We start from the raw sequence: 22,799 nt of genomic DNA on the forward strand, positions 1-22,799 counted from the left end.
GTTCAACAAAACATGACTAGTTTTGCAAGTTATTAGAAGTAACATATATACATGTTTTTTTTGTTTATTTTTTTTTACAAAATAAGATGGTTGTATGTGTGTGTATTGATTTTTTTTATTGACAGAAAACATAGTCTACTCCTTTGCTTAAGGGGGAATAGATTTCCATTTTTATGGATGAGGGAAGTCTACTTCATGTTTTTACTGTGATTAATTTATACCTAGAAGACTGGATGTTTTCCATAAAAACCACACTACATGAAATCTTTTTATTTTTTTATTTTTTTTTGGCTCATTTCTTGGGCTTACCAACAAACTGATTTGTCTTTTTACATGACTGTAATGCACAGCGTTATGGATCTTTACGAATAGTGAAATTTCAGCATACCGAGTATCGCAACGTGTAAATAAATACAAAATGAAATTGGCTTGATTGATCTAAAACTCATCACTGTATTGTGATATTAAAATATTTCAATTATTTATTTTATTTTTTTTAGAAATCTTTCAAATCAACAGAAATGCTGTTGAACCATCTCAGAAAATATACTTTTAACTACTATAACTACATATTTTTATTGTTTCTTTTTAGTTATTTTTAAATACACAAGTGAAAAAACACGAGTCGGTCATGATTTTGAAATCTGTGTCTTTTTCAAATACAGAGAATCTCGCGGGGAATTGCTTTGTTTTTCCTCTTTGATGTAAAATTTCACCCTTTGCAGTTCGCCTAACGTCAATTACAGTGAATCTTAATAATTAGATATCAAAGTCTGCTTTCCTAATAAGGTTTTGGTAATAAATGTTCATTTGCATGATTCCACTTCAGCCCTAATTTACAGAGAGCTTACAAAGAACCGAAAACAATCTCATTGTGTGAAGGCATCGGTAAAAGGAAGGGAAACTTTAAACATTGTGATATGGTCTTTTGTCATTATTTATCTCCCGTAGCTTCAAAGGCTTTTGCTTTGCACCAGTGTCCCATTCTTTGGACTTTATCTCGCAACCCATTTTGATATATTTTCAAATGACAACACAGATCAGCAGCTAATCCAATAATTGTTCTAGTTTTCAGTGTGCATCTAATTGACAGACTTGACCGTCTGACACCGTTATCCCCCCTCAACCCCTCCGGCTCCACTGAGACGAATCTGGAACGTCATTGAGCGCTGATTAAGAATCGCACAATGACACGATTACAGACAATTGCGTATCGAGACACAAAACAATGCATCACCCCGCTGATAAGCATGAGAGAGTGAGAAAGTGTTAATTAAAACACATCAGCCTGCTCCATTTTCTTGGATACACTTGTGATTTCCTCTCTCCCCCTCTCACATGCTCTCACACATATTCATTAGAGCAAATGGAATTAAGGGGATTGAAGGAATAATCTTCTTCCACAGCCATGTGGGGGAACCGAGCCATTAATTTCCCACCTCCAGTTGCACTTGCTTTGAAAAACCTTGTCGGTGCAGGCATTAAGTTAAATATGCTCACTCCGACTGGGTTTTTGTACTTATTCACACCGTGTGTGTGTGTTTCTGAATGACCATTAGATGCAGCGTTATAGGAATGTCTACCAGGACGTTTTTTTCTTGGTGTGAATGTGGATAGAATTTGGTCTGAGCCTGCAGCAGACAACACTGGATGTTACTTCATTTGTGCCCTGCTCTCTTTCTTTTACAGCTCTAGATTTTCCTTCTCTATTCAAAGTAATATTTTGGGGGAAATAACAATAAGATGACTGTGCCGTGTATAGATGAGTGCGTCTCTGTCTGTGGTGGTCTGTTTTCAAATTGAGGCGAGAAATAACAAAAGATCAAAGTATCAGGTTTGCCCAGGTCATGTGGTTTCTTTCTTGTAGCTGTTGTAAACAGACAAAAAAAAAATAAAATAAAAAAACAGCCTCATATTCTTCCAGGAGTGCATTCAGTCCTCTTTGAAATGGATATTCACATATTTAAATGTACACAGAGTGGGGAGACAAAAAAAAGAGAGAAAAAAATAGCAGAGACAGACATTAAGTCACTCCTACGAAGGCGCATGCAGTGCAGAGCCAAATGCACACAATTTGTTTCCTCAGTTGTTTCTGTCTGCCTGCATGCCTTTTGATTTGTTTATCCCAATCCTCCATGAATTATACATGCCCATCCTGGACTTTATGAAAGTTTCCAATTGTGTTCCCCTGACAGAAGAAGCTAATAACAATGCTCACATGTCCTATACATGAACTCCCGAGTTCACCGAGAGGAGTGTGCAGTTGTTTAGGAACAGAGTTACAGTTTCTGAAGAGTAAAGTGCTTTTGATTTAGACTTTTTGTTGATTGAGTAGCCAAATGGTTAGAGATGTGACTGTGTGCACATTTTGTGTCCATACATACTATTTTTTTTTGTAGAAATTTAACAACCAAATAACAACAATATGGCACAAAATCTTACTGTCTCAAGTATGGGCGGAAATCCCAAGGGATTCTAGACTTTTCCCAATCTTGGAAAAGTCTAGAATGGTCCCCCCCCCCCCACACACACACACAAAAAAAAAATCATTAAAAAAAACCTTGGTATTTAAACAATATTAATTTGAAAAGCGAAAGAAACAAAGAACGAAGTAAATCCTCCAATCATCAAAGAGAAAAAAAATAATAATTTGGAGGTCCACCCCCGCCATTGTTAGAACAATGGTTCAGTCCAAAGTGTAGGAGGAGCAACAGTCGCGCTGTGAATGGCTCCGTTAGAGCCGCTGAAGTGAGGAGCTAACCGTTAGCTGTTAGCCGTTAGCCGTGGCTCTGCAGCACAAACAACAACCAACCTTCGGTAAGTGAAAACTCAAACCAAAAGACTTGTAAACCTTTTATTTACTTTCACTGCTCGATAGGAAGAAACACATTAACAATAAAAATCAGACTGCAGTTCATTATTTTTATTACTTTGGCTGAATCATGATAAACAGCCTTGTTATGCCTTGGAAATCAAAACTAGCAAAATGGCTACATTGAAGGTAGCAAATATCTCAATTATATTTAGCTCTTTTATGTTAACGGTTTCGAATGGGAGGGACTAAGCACTACAACTAGCTGACGTGTGGGAGCCGAGAGAGATGGAGAAAAACGGAAATGTATGCTTTTATTTCTTTCCGTTTTCAACATAGAGCCTCTAAAACCAAACACGAAAAAAAAAGAAATCGGCACATTTTTCTATAAAACGTTAAGTTTCAGTTATACTTCTCAGATCTTAATTATTTGTACCTACTTGAGGATTCTCAGCCATCCAGGACATGGCAAAACCAAAAAAGATTTAACCATAAAGCAACTTAGCAGCACGTTATAATTCAAATAACACATACCTTGTATTGAGAGCCACTACAATGAATCAATATTTATGAAGAATTTTGTCAAGTGGATTAAAACTTTTTATTGATAGCCTTAAATTTTTGGAAAGGTGTACCAGAGATTATAATCTGTCACACTGAACCAAGCTCACATCTAAACATTAAAATTTTAGTTTGACTTTCATATGTCTGATAAAATGGTCCTCTAACTGTGTCACACCAAGTGCACTGTAAACTATTTTGGGCTCATTATTTACATGTATACATAAAATGTTATCCTTCCCTCACTTTGATTTGCAGTGAATGATTAATGGTGAGTTACAGTCTTAATTTGTTATTTATCAAACCCAGCGCGGGCCAATGCATTGATCGTGAAAGTCAGAGCCATTTAAATCTGCTTACAGCAAAGCTCCGGAGCCATCAAAAGTCTGGCAAAATAGATCCCTAACCTTTTAAAATGGCAAGGGACAAGTGTAGACGGTGGATGGCAGAGATTTGAGATGAAGCCCGAAGGGAATAGAGACAGTGAGTGATGATCTTCAGCAACATTCCAGTCACACACACACACACACCATCTGTCTTAAACTCTTTACTCTGTAACCAACTGGATTTGCTACGTTCAGCAACTGTAATGTATTGTGTCTGCGCGCGTGTGTATGCGGAGTGTGTGGAAGACAGATAACCGACGGCCCTGGTGTTTGTGTTGAGATTGGCAGATTAGTGTTACCCGATTGAATGCCAATGAGATGCGACTGTCGTCGGTGTGTGCGTTTTTGTCAACGCTGACAGGTGCAGGCCCACCTTTACTGTCCCTTCTCTGTCGGGGAAAAATCTATCGGCCTGTCAGCCAACGAACACCTTCGTTGCTGTTTCATCGCCCATCATCAGAAGCAACATGTGTGTTTGTGTGTCTTCTGTCATTCTGTTGACTTTGTATTGGACATCAGTTCCGCCGTTTTTTTCCCCCTCTCTCCTGCTCCTCTACTTTAAACTGTCACTCATGAAACGAGTATTTAAAAAGGAAATTATGCCGCGTGTTGTTTTCCGTGTCACCAGCGTCCTCTTTGTTCTCCAGATCCCCCAGATCAGCTACGCCTCCACCGCGCCGGAGCTGAGCGACAACAGCCGCTACGACTTCTTCTCCCGTGTGGTGCCGCCAGACTCCTACCAGGCTCAGGCCATGATGGACATCGTCACGGCGATGGAATGGAACTACGTGTCCACGTTGGCCTCGGAGGGCAACTACGGGGAGAGCGGCGTGGAGGCCTTCGTCCAGATTTCCAGAGAAACTGGTAAGAAATTACATTTATTATAGCTTTTTTTTTTTCCCCCCTCCTTCTGGGGAAAAACACCTTGACTTTTCCTTGTTATATTCTGTGCCCTGCAAATATAATCATGCTATGTTTAAACTATGATTTTTATTGGATGTAAGACGATGGAGCAAGACAAAGTAGGGTAGTGAATTGAAAAGGATTCCTAGTTTTAAATTAGGGATGCACAATACAGTGTATCACAACTTGTTATTAGAACATCACTGTAATCAGTACGGAAATGCTTTAACTGCAATATCACCTTAGTGTGCATTAAGGTTTTCTATGCATGAGCGTATGGAAGGAGCCAACATAGAAAGGCCCTTGATGGCTTGATACTGTTAGGAAATGCTTCGTTCTCTATAGCAACCCTTCCTGCTTTCTACGTTTTTTTGGGTATCGCCTAGGTTGGTGGGGGCACAGGTTGCTTGGCACAAGTAATCTAGTATGTTTTGCTCAATTAATTCTTGAGACTGGTTGACATTTTGGAGGGAAATGTCATCCTAAGTCCATGTTTTGGAAACGAAACTCCAGAAAGCAAGCTTCGTATTTTTGTTGAGCCTCCCCGATTCAGTATTTTTACAGTTCCGGCTACGAGTCCTTTGCACTGATTTCTGCCATTTTTGCAGCTCTAGGAAATGAAATGTTTGCTCACTGTTTTGTAAAAGTGGCTGTGGGAATGTTTGTGAACATAAATTTTAATTTTGACCAGGTTCCGTGTATCTGAAGCAAATCGCCCCCACATCATGATCCTGCCACTACCAGATGTCAGTGTGGAGATTGTGTGTTCATTGTTTTGATGGTAGAAAATTGTATATGCTTTTCCTTCAACGTTACAGTTGTACACTTATCTGTAAAAATGGTGTGAATACTTTGAAAGGAAAATTTTTTGGTCTTGTTTGAGTTCATTGATCGCTCATTGTGCTGCACTTTAAAAAAATGCAGCATCATGAAGAAGGTTTCATACTTTCAAATTGATGAGGTCTGTTGCGCTTGTAGATGCATGGTAGGGCTGAAGCGTACGATTTTTGAAAAGTCAAGTAGTGACAGAGCTTTCAAAAACGTGATTCGTTTTTCAACGAGTCTTCATAGCAAACAGGCACATTCTAGTAAATTTAGATATGCGGTCCGATGACACTTGTTTGTTTGAAAATAAGCCGTATTTTATTAGTCGGATGTAATATTCTAATCTTCTAAGAAATCATGTTGTGATTTCACTAGCCGTATGTGTAAAATCATAACCAACATGACGAAAACATCAGGCTGTGTGAAATTAGCGAATTAAGTTATTGAAATACAAAGAAAATTTCAACGATATTCTAATTTTTTTTTTTTGATGCGTCTGTAAACAGTATCTGGGCGCGTTTCAGAATGGACTTGTTTTTGTACCATAAAGGTCCAACTCCATCTCTCTTTTTTTTTTGTTTTTGTCTTTTACGGTCTGCATTTTTATTTTAAGGGTGCACAATTTTGTTCAAGCAATAACCTCATGTTGGCAAAGTTCACTGCCATGCATTCACTGTTTGAGAATCGAGTCTTGACCTCCTGTTCTCAGTTGGATTACATTCTCTATTCTTTCTCCCTTTATTCCCTCCCCGCCCTCTTTCTGGTTTCCACTTGTAATAAATACCACTGGATGGAAGTAAAACATTGTAAAAGAGCTCTAAATGTCTCCTCTCACTGCTATAGTGATGTGGTGATGCTTTAATTATATCAACAAACGCAAACTAACTGAATGAGATGCACGACAGTGGAGAATAAAGCATCTTCTAATTAGTATAAGTGATTCTTACAGTACACAGCTGCTTTATAGCGTGTGAAAAGCTCTTCTTTCTCAGTTGATTGAATCCCTGCAGCAGTCTCGAGGCGGCAGGACTCATAATTAATGTGGCTTGCAGTCATGGGAGCCTTGACTCCGTTCCAAGCACTATTTCACGTTTCTTTTTTGACATTAATTACAGTGCAGATGTTGTTGTCACACGGTATGACATGTTGTGACCACTTGTGACATGAGACGGAGTAAAAAGTAAAATCAGCCCAGAGTGATGCTGTCATTGTCGAGCTGATCCCACTGTTCCTTTCCCTCTCGTTATTGCCGTCTCCGAGGCTGGCTGCAGATTCAGGCTGCTCAGATTTTGCCACGGCGCTCTGTGCCGACAGCAGCTTTGCTGCAGGAGCCTCTTTCAATCTGTTGTGCTCTTGCCGTGCATTTTTGTGTCGCAGCGTGGCAGCTCTGATGTGATGGCATGAAAGTAAAATTACAGCCTCGTCAACTCCAAAATGGACTTCAGACGTATTGTTTTGTGGACTTAAGTGGGGCGCCGTGTATCAACGATTAAAGCGAGGTGAAACTTCATGTGTTGTGTTGGGATCATGAAATATTTTGACTTTCAGTCAAATAGAACCTGGTTTGAAAGAAAATTTGTTATTGCACAGTCGAAATGAATAACAGTGAGGCTAGAATGTTTACATTTATATATTCAAGTTAGAATCATAACATAGAAACTTCCATTGAAAATGAAAGACTACATTAAAACTAGCCAGTAATATAATCACAACCGCTCAGCAATCTCACTCATCTGCTTTGTAATGTTGACAAAAAAAAATATCATTACAAGTTCTGCATGTCCAAATGTAAATTTGGACTTTGTGTAGCTGTTTAATTGATCCAAAGTCTCAATAATTAAAAGCTTGCCTGTGTTGGTGAATGGAAAACTCTAATATTTGGTTAATAATTTGGGTCGAGGCTAAAACTCACCGCTCGACTTCTCATTACACCTTTTTAAAAGTCTCTAGATCTTTTTATTTGAATGAAATTACATATTCTCCTCATCATTTGGCATCATGTACGAATCTGAATCGATACCCCCTCCCTTTTTGTTGGATTTAATTATGAAACAGAAAAACAGAGTAAGAAAATAAGCTAAATATCATCATAATATGTTGGAGTTGAGTTAAAACACTCCAGCTTTGAAATGGAAGAAAAATATGGTTCGAACCTTCAAACGTTTAGTTTGGATAAAAGTACATTTCTCTCGGTTTCCGCTCATCATGAAGGCCTTCTACGAATCCTGGATAAGTGTTAATCAATGTGTTGAAAGTCTGTGAAAAGTCAGATCGATGAATGGATACAATAAGGAATGAAGCACCAAAACTGGTTGAGAAGGATTAAAAATGCACATCGGTGAATATAAACTATACACACACCACATTTTGAAGTGTTTAGTGATTATAATGAAAAAATCAAACACAGACACCTCTAATGTATCATGTATTTGTACAATTCAACTGAAAAATAAACATTTGCTAAAAGTATACCATTAAACTAATGCTTTCCTGAAGGAGCATTTGATTCAGTTGCAGTATTCTTGAGTTCAAACCTGCTATAAATTGTAATGCATCTGGTTAGCATCAAGTTTGGTTCCCATTGTTATGTTTTCCAGTTATCTTGGGGTTAACAGTTGGATGTTCCCGTTAACCACGATCCCCAAAGTGCTTAAAAATGTGTTTGCCTAACCTGGTCTACAGTAAAGAACTACCTAGCTAAAATTGCACAAGCAATAGACTAAAATTTTCAATTAATCCGGAGGACTGCCCTCATGAAGCCGAGTGGCAGCGCAAGCGGAAAAGATGGAATCACAAAGAGATGGATCACTTGTCTGTTTTGATTAAAATTTCAAAAGCCCGCTTGATCTCTGCACTCTGGAGAGCATCAAGCTGCACGAACGCAGCCTCAGATCAGTTTATGAAATTATCCAAGCCGTGTTGACAGATCAAAATGCTGCCTGTTTGTCTGTTTATGTCTCAAATGTTTATCGGAAACTCGCCGCGCCGACAAATATTTACAGACTGACGGAGCGAACGACGGTTACAGAATCCATTTGAGGGGATGTCAGTTGAGATCCCTCTCTTTTGATCTATTTTGATCACTTTTTCTTGCCTTCAAGTCTTCCCCAGTATCACTATTTTTATTTTTTTTCTTCTTCTTCTCTGCACTGTTTCTGTGCTGCACTCAAGATGACAGCACTGTGCGTCTCTTCTGTGGTCTACGTGTCCATCTTTGTCTGCCTGCGTCTCTGGAGCCGCCGCACCCGAGGCCATACGGCTGCGACAGTCAGCACATAGATATTTTTCTGTGGTGTCAGATCTCTGGATATGTGCAAAGCAGTGTTGGGCATTAGTGTGTCTTTGTGGAGTGGAGGACATTGTGGCGTATTTTCTTTTCCTCTTCTTTTTTTTTTTTTTTTTTTTTTTAAACACGGGAGGGGGTAGGTGCTATGACAGCAGTCAGTCGGTTGTTTACTCTGCAGCTCTGGAGATGTGAAGCCAACCGAGAGGATGAAGGGACAGCGGCGCTGGCAAAACATTGAAGAACACGACGGCGTGAGAAAGATTGAAAAGTAACAAAAGGAAGACTTTAAAGTGTGCTTTTGTAAAAAAGATGCAACACGATCCGTGTGCGAAATGTGACTGAACAAAAATAAGACGAGAAAGAGGAGACACCCAAGCACAGCAAAAACAAAGGCTAAATCAAATCTTTTTTTTTTTCTAAAGCACATATCATCCATGCAGGGTCAACCTTCACTGTATATTACGTCACATGTAATTGGAAAAGTTTTCGTTTTTCTCTATAACAATAATTTTCCATCCACTTTTAAAAACGTTCTTTTCTACTAAATGGTTTCTTTATAACGAGGCAGCTTAACGGTGAGAACGTGTTGGAGGTAATGTCTATTTTGTTCTGGAATCATCCAAAGTCGTTTAGTATGTTTTTCACTCGGAGAGACGTCCGTGTGCTCATTACCAAGCCGTGGCTAACCTGAACAGATTGTTATGATCCATTAACGGCCCATAATCCACCAACGTTGCTGGCTAATAATCGACGTGATCTTTCACAGAAAACGCGAGCAGCAACTGCGTTCTGTGGCTACCAGCTTAGTTTCACTCTTTATTTGAGGCTAAAGAAATCTTCCTACAATTAAAATCTGGTTTTTTTTTGTTTTTTTTTGTAATGTAAATGTCACTTCAGACACATTTTCTGTCACTTCCTGAAATATATTATGCTAAGCATGTAAATATACTTCTACATGGTACCTTATGAGTCATTTTAAGTTTTCAGCCATCAAATTGTGACATCTTTGGCCCACAGCTCTCTTCAGGAGAGCTTGGAGATGTTCTTTGAAATTCAATCATACATCCTGGCTTGGCTGTTCCAAAGCCTTCATTTTGTGGTTTTTATTTTAAAAAAATAAAAAATTGCATATATTCTTTGACTCGCTCTGTGTTCAATTTTGAAAAATCATAATTTCATAAAAACCTAATTTACATTAACCCCCCCACTATATTTCCACCCCCATCATTTACCATTGGTATGGTGTTTGCTTGATAAAACTCAGCATTGTTGTACCCAGCAAACTTAAGGATTGTGACCTACTTTTATTTCATCAAACGTATTCCCTTTAACAGTTCGGAGGGTTATTTTTCTAGGTCTTTCTGGTGTTTTCTTTGGAGAACAAAAAGGCTTCTGTCCTCCTATCCCACTGCCTTGTCCAGACATATGAAGAATTCAGGATATTATTGTTACAATGCTCTAGCATACACCCTTCAATCTCCCTAGACTGCCTCTGTGATCAGTTTGTCTTGTCTACTTACACATTTCAGTGAAACATGATTCTCCGACTAAGTTATTGCAGCTTTGATTGCTGTGAATTAACCGGAGGCCTTTCTGAGAGCTGACATCCAGATCTGGGCGTTCCCAAATGATTAGGAGTATGTAAACTTCTCAATAAACGACATCTGTGGAAAATAAATATATCTCCACCAATTCCAAGGTTATGAACCTCAGTGTTGCAGCAGCACTCGCGCTCTTTGGGAGCAGAGCAGAAGTGGTCACTTTCCTTTGTGTTTAGATTCGAGGACGGATTCTGTAAACCCCCGCACAAACAGCCACGGGAATTTCAAGGCGATTATGTTGTGATTAAAGTGTAATAATTGCGAGGCAATCTGATTACTAGCACCAGTCAGCCGTAGAAATTGGCGTGTAATTTTTCACTTATTCCTTGACAGTGTGGATGGTAAAGGAGAGCATTTTCATGATTATATACGTACATTCTAATCAGCTAAAGGGTTCCAGAGGTGCTCAGTGTGACGTCTTCGGTGCTCGTTCAAGTTTAGTGATTGTTGTTTGGTTCTTCCTCTTTACTGTGAGCCACTGTAAGAAAACCACATATATTTGCCATTTAAACATATTCCTTGAAACTGGTCATGTCCTACTTGCATTTGCTCCTGCACAGCTGCGGCACTGTGCCACCCCCCATGAGAAGTTTGTGAGGAACTGTGCACGACAAATTTTTCAGCCCAGCTCCCGCAGTAGTCAGCAGTTACCTTTATTTTTTGCAAGAGCTGCTTTAGCGGTGAGAGCTGGAAATAGACTTGGACTTTAAGTTGCAGGGACGAATGAATCAATTCAAAGCCTGGACGCTCACGTTGATCCCATCAACTTCCACTCAGTTGATATGCTACAAGATCAGAGATTTAGCCTCTGCATTGGTACTGAATGTTAAAAATGAATATATATTGCCTTTGCATTGCAAAACTCCACAACGGAAAGCGCATTCCTAGAGTTCTCTAATCTCATCGCCTAGTGTTGGCAACTGCTTGTGCTTCAGTGACCCTCCCGTCTTGGGTGACAAATACTCCTTGCCCCCCTTTTTATGAGTTCAATTGGACTATTTGTAGTCGCAATAAGATGGCAAATGATGTGAAAATCTGGACTGAGGTGTTCGTAAATTTTAGCTCAAAGCGTAGGAAAGTGCAACAAATGGAAACTGACAACTTAGGTAGGGGGCATATTGTAAAATTCAGTCACCTGGCTGTCACAATGAAGAAAAATAACAGTTGATAACTGTTGCTAGTTTCACAGGAGACTGCCGTTTGTTGTCAAACATGTAGAAAGGGGGGAAATGTGTGGCAAAAATGTTTTTCTCCACACCACAACACAGACCATCAGCTGAAACCATGGGTTAGAGATCCAAAATCAAATTGCAATCATCTCAATTTCAGAAATGTTTGGAGGCAATATTTAGTAGAATGTCATATTTTTAATGTCAGCCACTCACAGTCTTGTATTTGGCCAGTTGAATGAACTGAGTGCCCTTCAAGTCTGTCTTCAGCAGTTGAGATGCAACGATAGAAGAGGAAAATGTACAGGACAATGATCATAATTGATACAATCATTGCAATTTTCAGCTCTAACATCAACATTCAAATTTTTTTGTGATATCCAACAGTTGATTTCAAGTGAATATGAATTAATATAATATGTTTTACATTAAATTCTGATCTTACCATCTTAATCTTGCAGCAGAAATCGAGTCTTATTGAACTAGCGAAAGTGTTTCGATTTGTATGTGCCTGTATTTGTGTGAATTCTAGCCACAGTTTCCTGTTTTTTTTTTTTTTTTTGTGTGTTTCTTTTTCAGACCGTCATTTGTAAATCTGAGTGATGATTGTGTCTGAAAATCCCTAGCAGGTTATGAAATATTCAGACCAGCCTGTCTGGCATCAACAACCATGCCATGTTCAAAGTAACTTCAATCCCGGCTCTCCCTCGTTCTAGCGACTGGTTCAAACTTCAGGAAGTCGCCTTCATCACGATTGGTCGAGTCGCAAACGAGCAACAACAACAACAACAACAACAAAAAAACGGGTGTGCCTAGTAAAGTGGCCGGTGAGAGTAAGTTTCCAAAGGTCAAACAAAGTAGATGAAAAGTGAAATCCCAACATGCGCTTGAGTACGACTTTGTGGTTATGAAAAGAGACGGCTTCTGACAGAAATCTTAGCTCGTTAAACTCAAGTGTCGCTCAGACGCAGCGTCGTTGCGCTAATGACTCATTTCTTTTCCTTGGCTTCTCTTCAAGTGTTCAATCATCCCGCGCTTAATCCAGTAATACCTTTTGCTCGACCGTGCCCTTGCGTCCTGAAACATATTCGCCGTGACTTCTGCAGCATATCCAGCGTTGTATGCTTACACCCGCAGCTATGGGTTTGCAGTCATGCAGAACTAGTAGTGGCCACAGCTCAGTGAGCATGTTCCAAACATGTTTATTCATCGTTAATAACCGTTCACGGACTTTGTGCAAATATAAAATGAATCGTGTGCGTCTGTACACAATAATAGTAATAAAAAAATAGAAGATTATGAAAGGTTAATGAGCAAATAACGCAAAGGTCAAGTGTGGAGTGTGTGTGTTCAAGGGAAGTGCTGTGGGAGGAACACGCATAATGTCACATCTTACATTAGACAATATGGCTTAGAGAAGCTGTGTCTTCATTTTATTACCAGGAGAGTTCATAAAAATAAAAAAAATAGTAAAAATCAGCTGAGGAGTAGTCCAGTTATTCACGATGTCACTCCACTGTTGACCCTCTGTGTGGCAAACACAGCAGATGAGACTGATCCTAAATCAAAGTGTGTGGATTTGTGCACTGTAAAACAAGAGGTGGCATCAAAAACATCTAACTCGAGCCTCTGCCTCTTTGTCTTCCACCCAAACCCCCCCCCTTTTTTTTTTTTTTTTTTACTTCCTGCTCTCCTGGTGGAATCCAGTTGGGATTTAAACCACCAGATCTACATTCGAGCTCGCTGCAGGACGACCATAAAGGGATGTGGGAGTGCATGAGAGGAGGGAAGAACAGAGGCATCAAGTAAAATCCTCGCATTAGTGACCGAGTTTGGAAAATCTGTAGGTGAAGGGAATTAAGAGGAAGTGAGCTCACTGGTTCAGGAGTCACCTCTCTGTGACTCCGCCAGCTTTGGAGAAGCTTAGAAGGCAGGGCTTGGAAATGGGAAGGAAATGAGCTGGAAGAGGAGGAAAATAATTAAATGTTTATCTCCCGATTCATTTAATTAGTTCTCTGGCTCTTCAGTAATCATTTTGCTTAGGTTTGGCTCTTTTAGCGTGTGCCGTCAGGGCAGCACCCGCACTCCTCCACGAGGGAGGCGTTCCTCGTCATTATCAAAGTCTTGCTGCTGGGTTATCTTGTTTTATTCAGGGGTAGCAAAGAGAGAATACACCATTGTCTACCATACAGTTGAAACTGGATATTTACATACACATTGATTTCTTTTTTTTTTTGTTTTTTTTGTTTTTTGTGCAGTCAGCCATTTTTACACTTCCTAAACGCCAGAATAAGATTTTTTTGTTGTTGTTTTTTTTCACTTTAGAAGTTGTCGTCCAGTTCCTTAGCAATTAGATGGAATTGCCTTTTCAGTATATTGAATTGGGCAAACATTTTTGCGGTCCTTCGATAGTTTTATGGCAACATTTCCTTCTGAGAGAAATGGTACAACTGAGCCAGTTATGTGGGCCAGGGTGTAGCTAGGCTCGCATTTCTTTTTTGGTCCATAAAAACTCAAATGAAAGACTTACGACGACCATTTCAAAAACGTCGTCCCAAAGCCACTTTGGCACTTTTGCGTCAAAGTTTGAACTCGTCTTGAAATGTTGCTTTAATATTTCGACGTAACGTTCTTTGCTCACGCTGCCGTCGGCTTTGATGGCGCACACCACACAGTATAATGCCGTCACCTCCGCACTTCGCAGTCTGTCATGGGCTTGCAAGCATCAACATATTTCATCCAGGTATGACAATGCAACTGGTCGTTAAAGCCAAACACTTGAACTTTACTTTCACATTAAAGTATTGGTCCTGTAAACTGTAATATTGATTTTTTTTTTAAAATCTTGTTTCTGTAATGAGGGTTCTTCATCTCCGAGTTACTTTTCACTTTTACAGGATACACCAATGTGATTCAACTGGTGTCTATCGCTAATCTAAAAATACCACTAATACTTATTTATCATTGACTGGGGAAATAAAGAAAAGTTTTTCATGTCCTGTTATCCACAAATACCTTGACAATGGAGCAAAACTCTAATGATGAAGCACACACACAAGCTTTAACTCGCTCAACTGACGGTGAATGTCTCCTGGGTTGAATTTGCTCTCCGTCTCTTGCCCTTGATTACGCTTTCCTCACAACTTAAGACTTATTTATCACCGCACTCACAGACGCACACAAACTTCGACTGCACACATCAGCCCATCCATTTGTAACTAATTACAGCAGCCATGGTTTTCATCTCAAGGTGAAGCTGCCTTTGTTTTGTGAAGGGGCCGAAACACTCCTCTGCTTTCAGATGTTTGTTTCTTTTTTCTTTTTAACATGGTTTAGTTTTACCCTATTTGCTATGCTTCTGAGTGTTTCAGCCAAAAGGTTGCAAATGTGACGTTAAGTTAAGCTGCTGTCGCATTCGTTGCTGTCGCTGTTTTTAAAAACGTGTTTTACGGTGAACTAGAAGAATGAAACGATATACAGCTATGTCTAGATTTGCATATCTATGGAAATAAAACGTTTATCAAATTGTGAAATTATTACATTTAAACATGTATTGAATTAATTTGACATAAGAACGTTTTCTTGACCTTGATTACATTGTTTTGTTTTGCTTTGTGTTCACTTAAATACATAAATAAGAGCACGTAAATCTGATATGCCGGTAAAGCACTTCAACGCAGCTTTTTAAATGTGCACTATAACTAATTTAATTAAGAAACTACACTATTATTTTTTTTTAAATTAGCTACATTTTGAGGTGTCTACAGCTGTTGAAAATTTTTTTAAATCATTAAACTTTCAATAATTGCCGCCTTTTGTTTCAGTTCCAGGATAAAAAGCTGAAATTTTAAAAGTGAAATCCCTGTTTTCTTAAAACAAAAAGGGAAAATCTAGCAATTTATGAGTCAAATATTCATATTTATTATTCCCAATGGTGTGAAATGATGTTTTGTTGATGTGGTCTGAAATGCAGAAAAATTAAATAAAAAAATGTCCACATTCTGTAGTGGAGCTTCTGGCCTGAGCCTCACACTGCCCGTCTTTCACGGTGGGACCCGGCCGTATCTATTAGACGTTAACAGCCCTCTGTGGACGGCATTAGTTTTGCCAGAGGTCATCAAGGTAATTATTACCCGAACAGCGCAGTGAATTTCACCCCATCTAGTCGAAAAAGCCATTTTTAGCAATCTTCCCTGTAGCCTTGCCAATAAAACATCCAATAGAAAAAAAAAAAGGAAAAAAGGTGCTCATTCCCATTAAACTCTGCGACAGCTCGCTATTGCTATCGCTTTTGACCTGCAAACCTACTTTAGCATTTCCGAGCCGGTCGCAGTGATTTGTTGGACGTTAGAGGAACAGAAAGCAGCTGCTATAGCTGGCATGTCAGCAAGGTTGCCAAGCAAATTTCAGCATGCGGTGCGAGAAAACGGGAATCTCTCTTTTTCACATCTCAGACGAACTGACGTTTGAGAGTAGCCCAGCGTTTACCAGAGGCTAAATGCTCCAGCTGTACGGCTGGCCAGAGGGAAAAGTGCTTCTGGAGCCTGCGCTGCATTTTTGAACTGTGCCTCAGTTACATGTGCAGAGTCCATTTCAGCTCCAGTGGTTTTCTTGACAGAGGTGAGAACTCCTCATATTCCCTTATGACGGAGCAAGAGAAGGCGCCGGGCAGACAGAGGAACAGACAAAGGGAAGAAGAGGGAGAGAAATTGAGTATTAGTGCACGCTAGTCTATGTATATGTGTGCTCGCCCTCCATTCTCTGTCCCTATTTGGCCTCTTCAAGCCAACCAGCAGATAAGGCAGAGAGGGGAAAAAAATAAAGAAGAAGAAGAAAAAAAAAAACCCATCTGTACCTGCAAAGCCCCAAAAGTAATTTCAGCTATATCACTGCTCCAGTTGGTACACATGTGCATCTGGGCTTGCACAGCCTCTGTCAGGTGGCGACGTTGGTGTGTTTCAACTTTGATGTCGCGTGCGCATGTTTGTCTGCGGATCTCCATGTATGTGTGTAACCAAAGACGGTGGGAATTGTGTGGGTTTTAATGCGTGTACTTTCCACGGCGAATGCATCTGTGCACCTTGAAAGCACTTTGAGGCATCTTCCCCCGGTGTTCCACTTACTGTCTTTTATGTTTAAATTTTTTTTTCTTTTTTTTTTCGTCCTCCCTTTTGTGTCTACAGTGATACTCTGGGGTCATGGATGCAATAAATGTTGAGAACCAGCGCAGACTAGCACCACTCTCAGCGGCGCTGGCCACCTTTAGAGTAAATAATTGTTTAAATCGACAAACCTGAGGTGCTTTAAGAGTTCAATAGAGCTTCAGCTGAAAACTGCATGAATCCAGAAGACGAGATTGGTGTTGGAGGCTTTTAGAACTCATTTTTGCTGCCTCAGAGAAGACTGGAGAACGTTGCAGCAAATATTAATAGAGTAGGACAGAAAGGAAAAAAAAAAAAAAAAAACCTGTTTGCGAGAGACTGCAGACAGCTTAGTCACAGGTTCACCCCCCCGGACCCCCAGCAGGACAACAAGCCTTAACATAGAACCTAAAGTATAATAAAATGAATTTGATAAAACACATTCATGCGTTGAAATAAAACTTCAGGCATACATCTAGTTGAGAGAGGTCTCTAGATGTCAAAAGCTTGTACACTAAAAGGCTTGTGGTGGTAATTGCAGTGAAAGATGGTTCTGCAGAGTGTCGACTTGGAGGGGGGGGGACGCTGAATGCATTGTGCAACACTTCTCAGACTTTTATTTGTAAAATGTGTGAAACCCGTGAATCATTTTCCATCCACTTCACAATTATGCACTATTTTGTGCAGCAGCAGGTGCTACGGACAAGCTTGCAGTTTGCCTCTGCTGTGAAACGATCGCAGGTCACTCCGTTTCTCTGCAACAGCTACGACGTACCCGACAATTACCGACCGCGTGCTTAATAAATATATGGGGAGTCTCTGGCTTTTCGTTGACGCAATACAAAAAGTCAATGATGGACAACAGAAGGGAAGTTTTATTCCACTAAGTATCATTTGTTTTATCAAATGGAAATGCATACGGAGAGGGTAAAGGTGCTAATAATTCTGGCTCTGCCCAGACTCCTCGTTCTTAGAGGTTTAATGCAAGAAGTCCATGGTTACCGTTTCCGTAGTCTAGGCTTCTTGCCAGGACAAATATTTTCCTTTCCAACAAAACAAGCCAGAGAAAATATGCTGACAGCTCACATGTGTAACATGAATTGACAAAGATATAGATATGAATTATTGGAAGTCTAAAAATGTCTTTTATAAAACTGTATCAAATGTATAATTTTAAGTTTTATTTTTCCCCACTAGCCCTACAGTTCGTTTACAGGATGCCAAAACTTCCCATTGTCTTAGGTTTTTTTTTATTGATTTATGATTCCTATTCATATTAATTTACATAGTTTCTGCATGTGTAAAAATAAGTGGTTGCATAGTGTGGGTATACATGTTGAACTGCAGATTGTTGCTTGACCACAGCATCTCCATTGGACTAGTTGGTTAGAAACTTAATTCTTTGCACATAAAGTTTGTATAAGAAGAAAATCGTAGTGCATACCAAAAGTTTGGACCGCCTGGTTTTTGTTGATGTGTAAAAGTAGCACATTTGATCAGTCATTTCTGCATTTGCTCTTTTCCTCAGTCCATCCCTCCACTGTTTTATCACATCCTTTCATCATTTGGGTGTGCCTTCCCTCCTACCCAAAAAATATCCTATTCCTCCTTTCTTTCTTACATTCTTATTATTGCTCCTTATGATTACTGTGGGAAATAACTTTTGCATTTATATTGAAATGGGAAAATATGAAATTATGAGCCTGTATACATCTGGAACTTTGACGTGAAAATGTTCACGATCTACTCAGCTTGAGTTCCTTTTGGCAAATTGTCATAACCACTGGACCCTGGGGAACTTAAGTTTCTTACAATCACCTTACCTACTTTAGAAACAAACATTTTGTACACTTTGATTCATAGTTTCATACCAGACCAGTTACTTGCCCAGTAATCACTCCGCTGCTGTTTTCATGGAACAGTAAGTGCATATTCAAATTGGCAGGTGGTAAACTCTCGTCATTTGTGAAATTCTCTATAATTTAAGGTGGTTTTTGCTGCAGCTCCATCAAATCAGGTGTGCAGCACCCGAGGAATTTCCACCTGGTAGAGCAGATTACTGAAGCCAACTTGGGCATTTTCTGCTATGTTTTGCCACAACACTAATAAATGAAACTTGGATTACTGCAAACACGGGGGCTGGACGACTGCTTTTATCGTCCACGTGTCCTCTTATTTTGTATTTGCGAAAAAGTCTATTACACGCGGGCATGCAGACACACGAGCGCCAACAGGCTGATGGATGGGGAGCTGGCAGAGGCTGATTAGCAGGGAGTGAAGGGGGCAGAATTACAGCTCTGTCGGCTTTGCAATTGCATTGTTGCTTAGACAACGATCCATGTCGGGATGCTGGGATGAGGGAAAAAGTAATCAATGATCTCAATCTTTCTCAGTGTCTGTTTGTTTCTGTGAAACCAGCCCTAGTCTCTCTAACTCATTCCACTGTTCTTCTTACATTCCCCTCTGAAACACACTTTGCTTCTTCACTCATTGCCCTACCAGCCTCTGGCACCTCCACACTCTTATTGAAGGGATTAAAGCATTAGCTTGTTCATCAGTAAGTTCCTCTTTGTCTTGCTATATCCATATTTTCTCTTGTGCCATAGTAATAGACCCTAAAAATTCTTACCCGTTTAGGAGAACAGAGGCAATTTTTTTTTTTAAAGTTGATCAAATCTATGAACTTTTCACTAGCGTTTTACTACATTGTGTTTTACTTAGCAGAATTAAATTCCACTTAGATTCAGTCAGAAAAAGACTAGAAAACATAACATTAAGTCTTCATAACTATGTGATGTCATATGAGATGGATACAAAAAAATGGAGGTATACCAATTGAATGTTTTTGGCAAGTTTGTTTAAATGGCATTGGGGACAGTAAGAAAAATGCGTGAGGTGTAATTCCCCTGCTCAAAATAACGGCAGGGTTCTGTTTGATTATGCTACATTAAGCGTATCAGTATGTCCCTCGTGTACCTTATGTTTAGAGCCAGTCTTGGAAAGGCACACAATAGTATTACATCTCTGCCTTTTGTGACACCGCAGTCAGCTTGAACAGATTTTTTTTTTTATCTCATCCTTCAGAGTGCAACATTATAGAAAACGGTGATAAAAAAGAAAGAAGAAAAAAAACGACGACTCCAGAGATCATAAACACCAGAATATAACTTCCATGCAGCTTTTGTGAGCAAAAATCTGATTATATATCTCCAAACCATTTCTGCACACAACTAAAGGAAATGGGAGATAAGTGAAGGACGATAAATATGGAACTTGATTTAGAAGTGAGCCGCTGCCGAACACTTCCCTAGTCGGCTTCCAGTCTTTGTTTGCAGCTTTCAAAAGTTTCCTTTTGCCCCTTCTGCTTCAGCTTATTCCCAGAATACATTGTTGGGACGTTCTTGACAGGTCAGGATGAAATAATTAGCTGCGAATCGAGATTTTTAAAAAAAACGGCAAAGGTGAAGAAAGAACAGCCACTTGAAATTTAAATTCAAACTAAAAGTCATAATTGTAACATTCGAATAAAGATTGACTAATCCAAAACTTCATTATGTGCTTCATATTCCCCGGCAAAAGCAGTTTCCAACTGTTCAGACCTAAAATGAATTTCGGTTGTGAAAGGAAAAAGTCATTGGAGTCCGACCCATCAAAGCGCTGTGCTTTTCTCACATTGCCTGCCCTTGTATTTACATCTAAATGGTGGGCTGATGGTGACAGGTGGTGCCGACCCAATTACATGACACAAATGGCGGCGGAACCTGACAAATGAAGGCTTCGACTGGGTCTCGGAGGCCCTTTTCCGACACTATCGGCTTTAACAAACATGGCTGCGTTTCCGCAGGTTCGACCCTTGACAAAGTAATTTATTCCCACACGCGAGTGCGGAGCCGCGGATTCAAAAAAAAAAAAAAAAAAAAAGTTTCAGCACTTATCCCAGCCCTTCCCCATTTTTCACTCCAAAAATGAAACCGTTATTATTCAAAAGAGAAATAGGAATTTATGCAGGCTTAGACACAGCCTTACATCTTCACTTCCTCTCCCCCTTGCATTATTCTTCCTCTCGTGTTTACTGCCTTTGTGTTTTTCATTACAGAGGCATCCTTCCAAGCTCGGTAGCACATGTTTAATTTATTTTAGGTGAAAACCTTTTATAGCTGCCTGAGCATTCCAGTTTTTGTGAATGTTTGTGTTCACATGAAGGTTACAGCTTTTATGCCTCCATATTTAGTTTGTTTTGGCTTGTAATTAAAAAGGAAGCTGCTATATGTTGTATTCAGATGTTCACAATGTTCTCAGAAGAATAATGTTGAATATATATGAAATCAGATGTTTATATGCAGTGGTGTGTACAATCTTTGCCTTTGCCTCCTCCTTGATTTCCTATCTTTTGGTAGTCACTTTAGAATGACTAGTGCTTTACATGTTGTTACGGAAGCCTCCAATCGCACAAAAAAACAAAAAAAAAAGTTGAGGTGTCCGAAAGACAACCTTTCAGAAAATAAAGTCGGCAACAGTGCCTACAGCCCGTCTTAACCCACTCCACTCATTCGCACACCTGGCCGTGTCTCTCCGTCTCTTTGCTCCGCCCACTTTTGTGGAATTTTTCTAAATTCCACAAAAGTGGAATTTAGAAAAATTACTGTGCACACTAAAGCTTGCACACTAAAGTGTGCAAGCCTTAGTGTGTTTAAAGCTTGCACACTAAGCTTTTCACACTATTTCCACATTTCCTTATTCAATTAAACATTTTGGTGATAAATTTTTCATTGAAGATTTTTGTGCGTTTGTGTTGGAAAGCAACAATGGAGAAGAAAAAACAAACTTTTTTTTCTTAGTTTTCCCATTTATTATTTCTTAACAGCAGATTTTTTTCCCAGGTTTAAGTGAAATGAAAAAGAGCTTTACTCGTGAATTGATTTTTTTTTTTCTTCCCCCTTCTCAATGTATTTATGTGGCCCTTAGGTTAAATTGATTAGTTGTGTTTTTCCCATTTGGCTGTGTTGTTTCTATGGCAGCAGAGAGTAAGGTGGATAGGTGATTTGTTTTGTTTTTTTCTGTTAAACTATCTCTTTGTTTAAAAAAAAAAAAGCTAATCTATTTCATTACTGTACACAAAGTTGTACTCATTTGCCTCTGGAGGATTAGTCCAGTTTCAATTAACTACGAGATAATTACATATTCTGCACTTAAACAAATGATTTGCTTAGGGTCGGGTGGCAGGTAACTATTCAGGATTAAAATTTGTAGTGATCTTCATGAGGCATACGTGTACAGAAAAGAAAAAAAAAACTGTAGGGGAAGAAAAAACTAATCACGTGCACCTGTTCCTCTAAAAGGGTTTGACCCTATTTTAAATTCATGAGGAAGAAAATACAGCACAATATGGTGCTCAACACAGCGTTGTGCATCCTGTGTACTTGCCGTGGTTGTTGTCGATTTCTGCATATACTCGCGGCTGTTCCTACAGCATACCAAAAACCAAAAAAAAAAAAAATAAATAAAAAAAAATAATGGGAAGAGAAAGATGCAGTTTCCGTTTGCAGTCCAACTTTTGTTTGTCTCACCTTCGGTTCATGTCTTAGTCTCCTTCAGGCAGTCAGCAGTTGGTCCATGACTGTCTCTTGATCTCTGTGTCCTTCCGTGAACACACATCAATTATTCATCCTAATCTAATGAGGTGTTAGTTGCCTATTATGAATAAGCTCTTATACCAGCAGGTCGCTTTGTCAAATCTCATCTGTGGAGCCCCTCAGGCAATTTAAACGTTTGTTTTCAGCTGTGTCTGAATGCGCGCCATACGACAGGGGAAGTCCATTTATATGCGTATTAGTATAGGCTACGAGAGAGCAGTAGTTAGCATTAGAGATATGCCGATCAGGTTTTTTCTTGCAGATTCCGAGTCCGATCACCCATAAGGGCCGATCACCGATACCGATCACATAATTATTATTTTTTTAATCATAAGCACTACGGTTACATTATGTGGAAAAAGGAAGCATGAATTCACCTTAATTTAGACAAAAACTTGTTTTTAATAACTTTTTCCAAGAAAAAAACAAAACAGGTATTGTGCAAATTGTACTGCTATTGATAATACTATCCGTCAAGTATA

General features: G+C 39.4%; 1 protein-coding gene across 1 annotated transcript in view; it reads left to right on the plus strand.

Moving 5' to 3' along the window:
* The window catches only part of LOC106959179 (metabotropic glutamate receptor 8), a gene marked incomplete at its 3' end in the record, with an annotated part of 110,821 nt that extends 106,198 nt beyond the window's left edge, over positions 1-4,623 (plus strand). The window contains exon 3 of the mRNA XM_015051559.1: positions 4,407-4,623. Within this exon, the coding sequence (XP_014907045.1) occupies positions 4,407-4,623 (217 nt within the window). The remainder of the gene's footprint in view (positions 1-4,406) is intronic.
* Positions 4,624-22,799: the final 18,176 nt, after the last annotated feature.

Source organism: Poecilia latipinna, unplaced genomic scaffold, assembly GCF_001443285.1.
Source record: "Poecilia latipinna isolate Pla-1442-1.1 unplaced genomic scaffold, P_latipinna-1.0 Scaffold1051, whole genome shotgun sequence".
In the NCBI taxonomy this organism is placed as follows: Eukaryota; Metazoa; Chordata; class Actinopteri; order Cyprinodontiformes; family Poeciliidae; genus Poecilia; species Poecilia latipinna.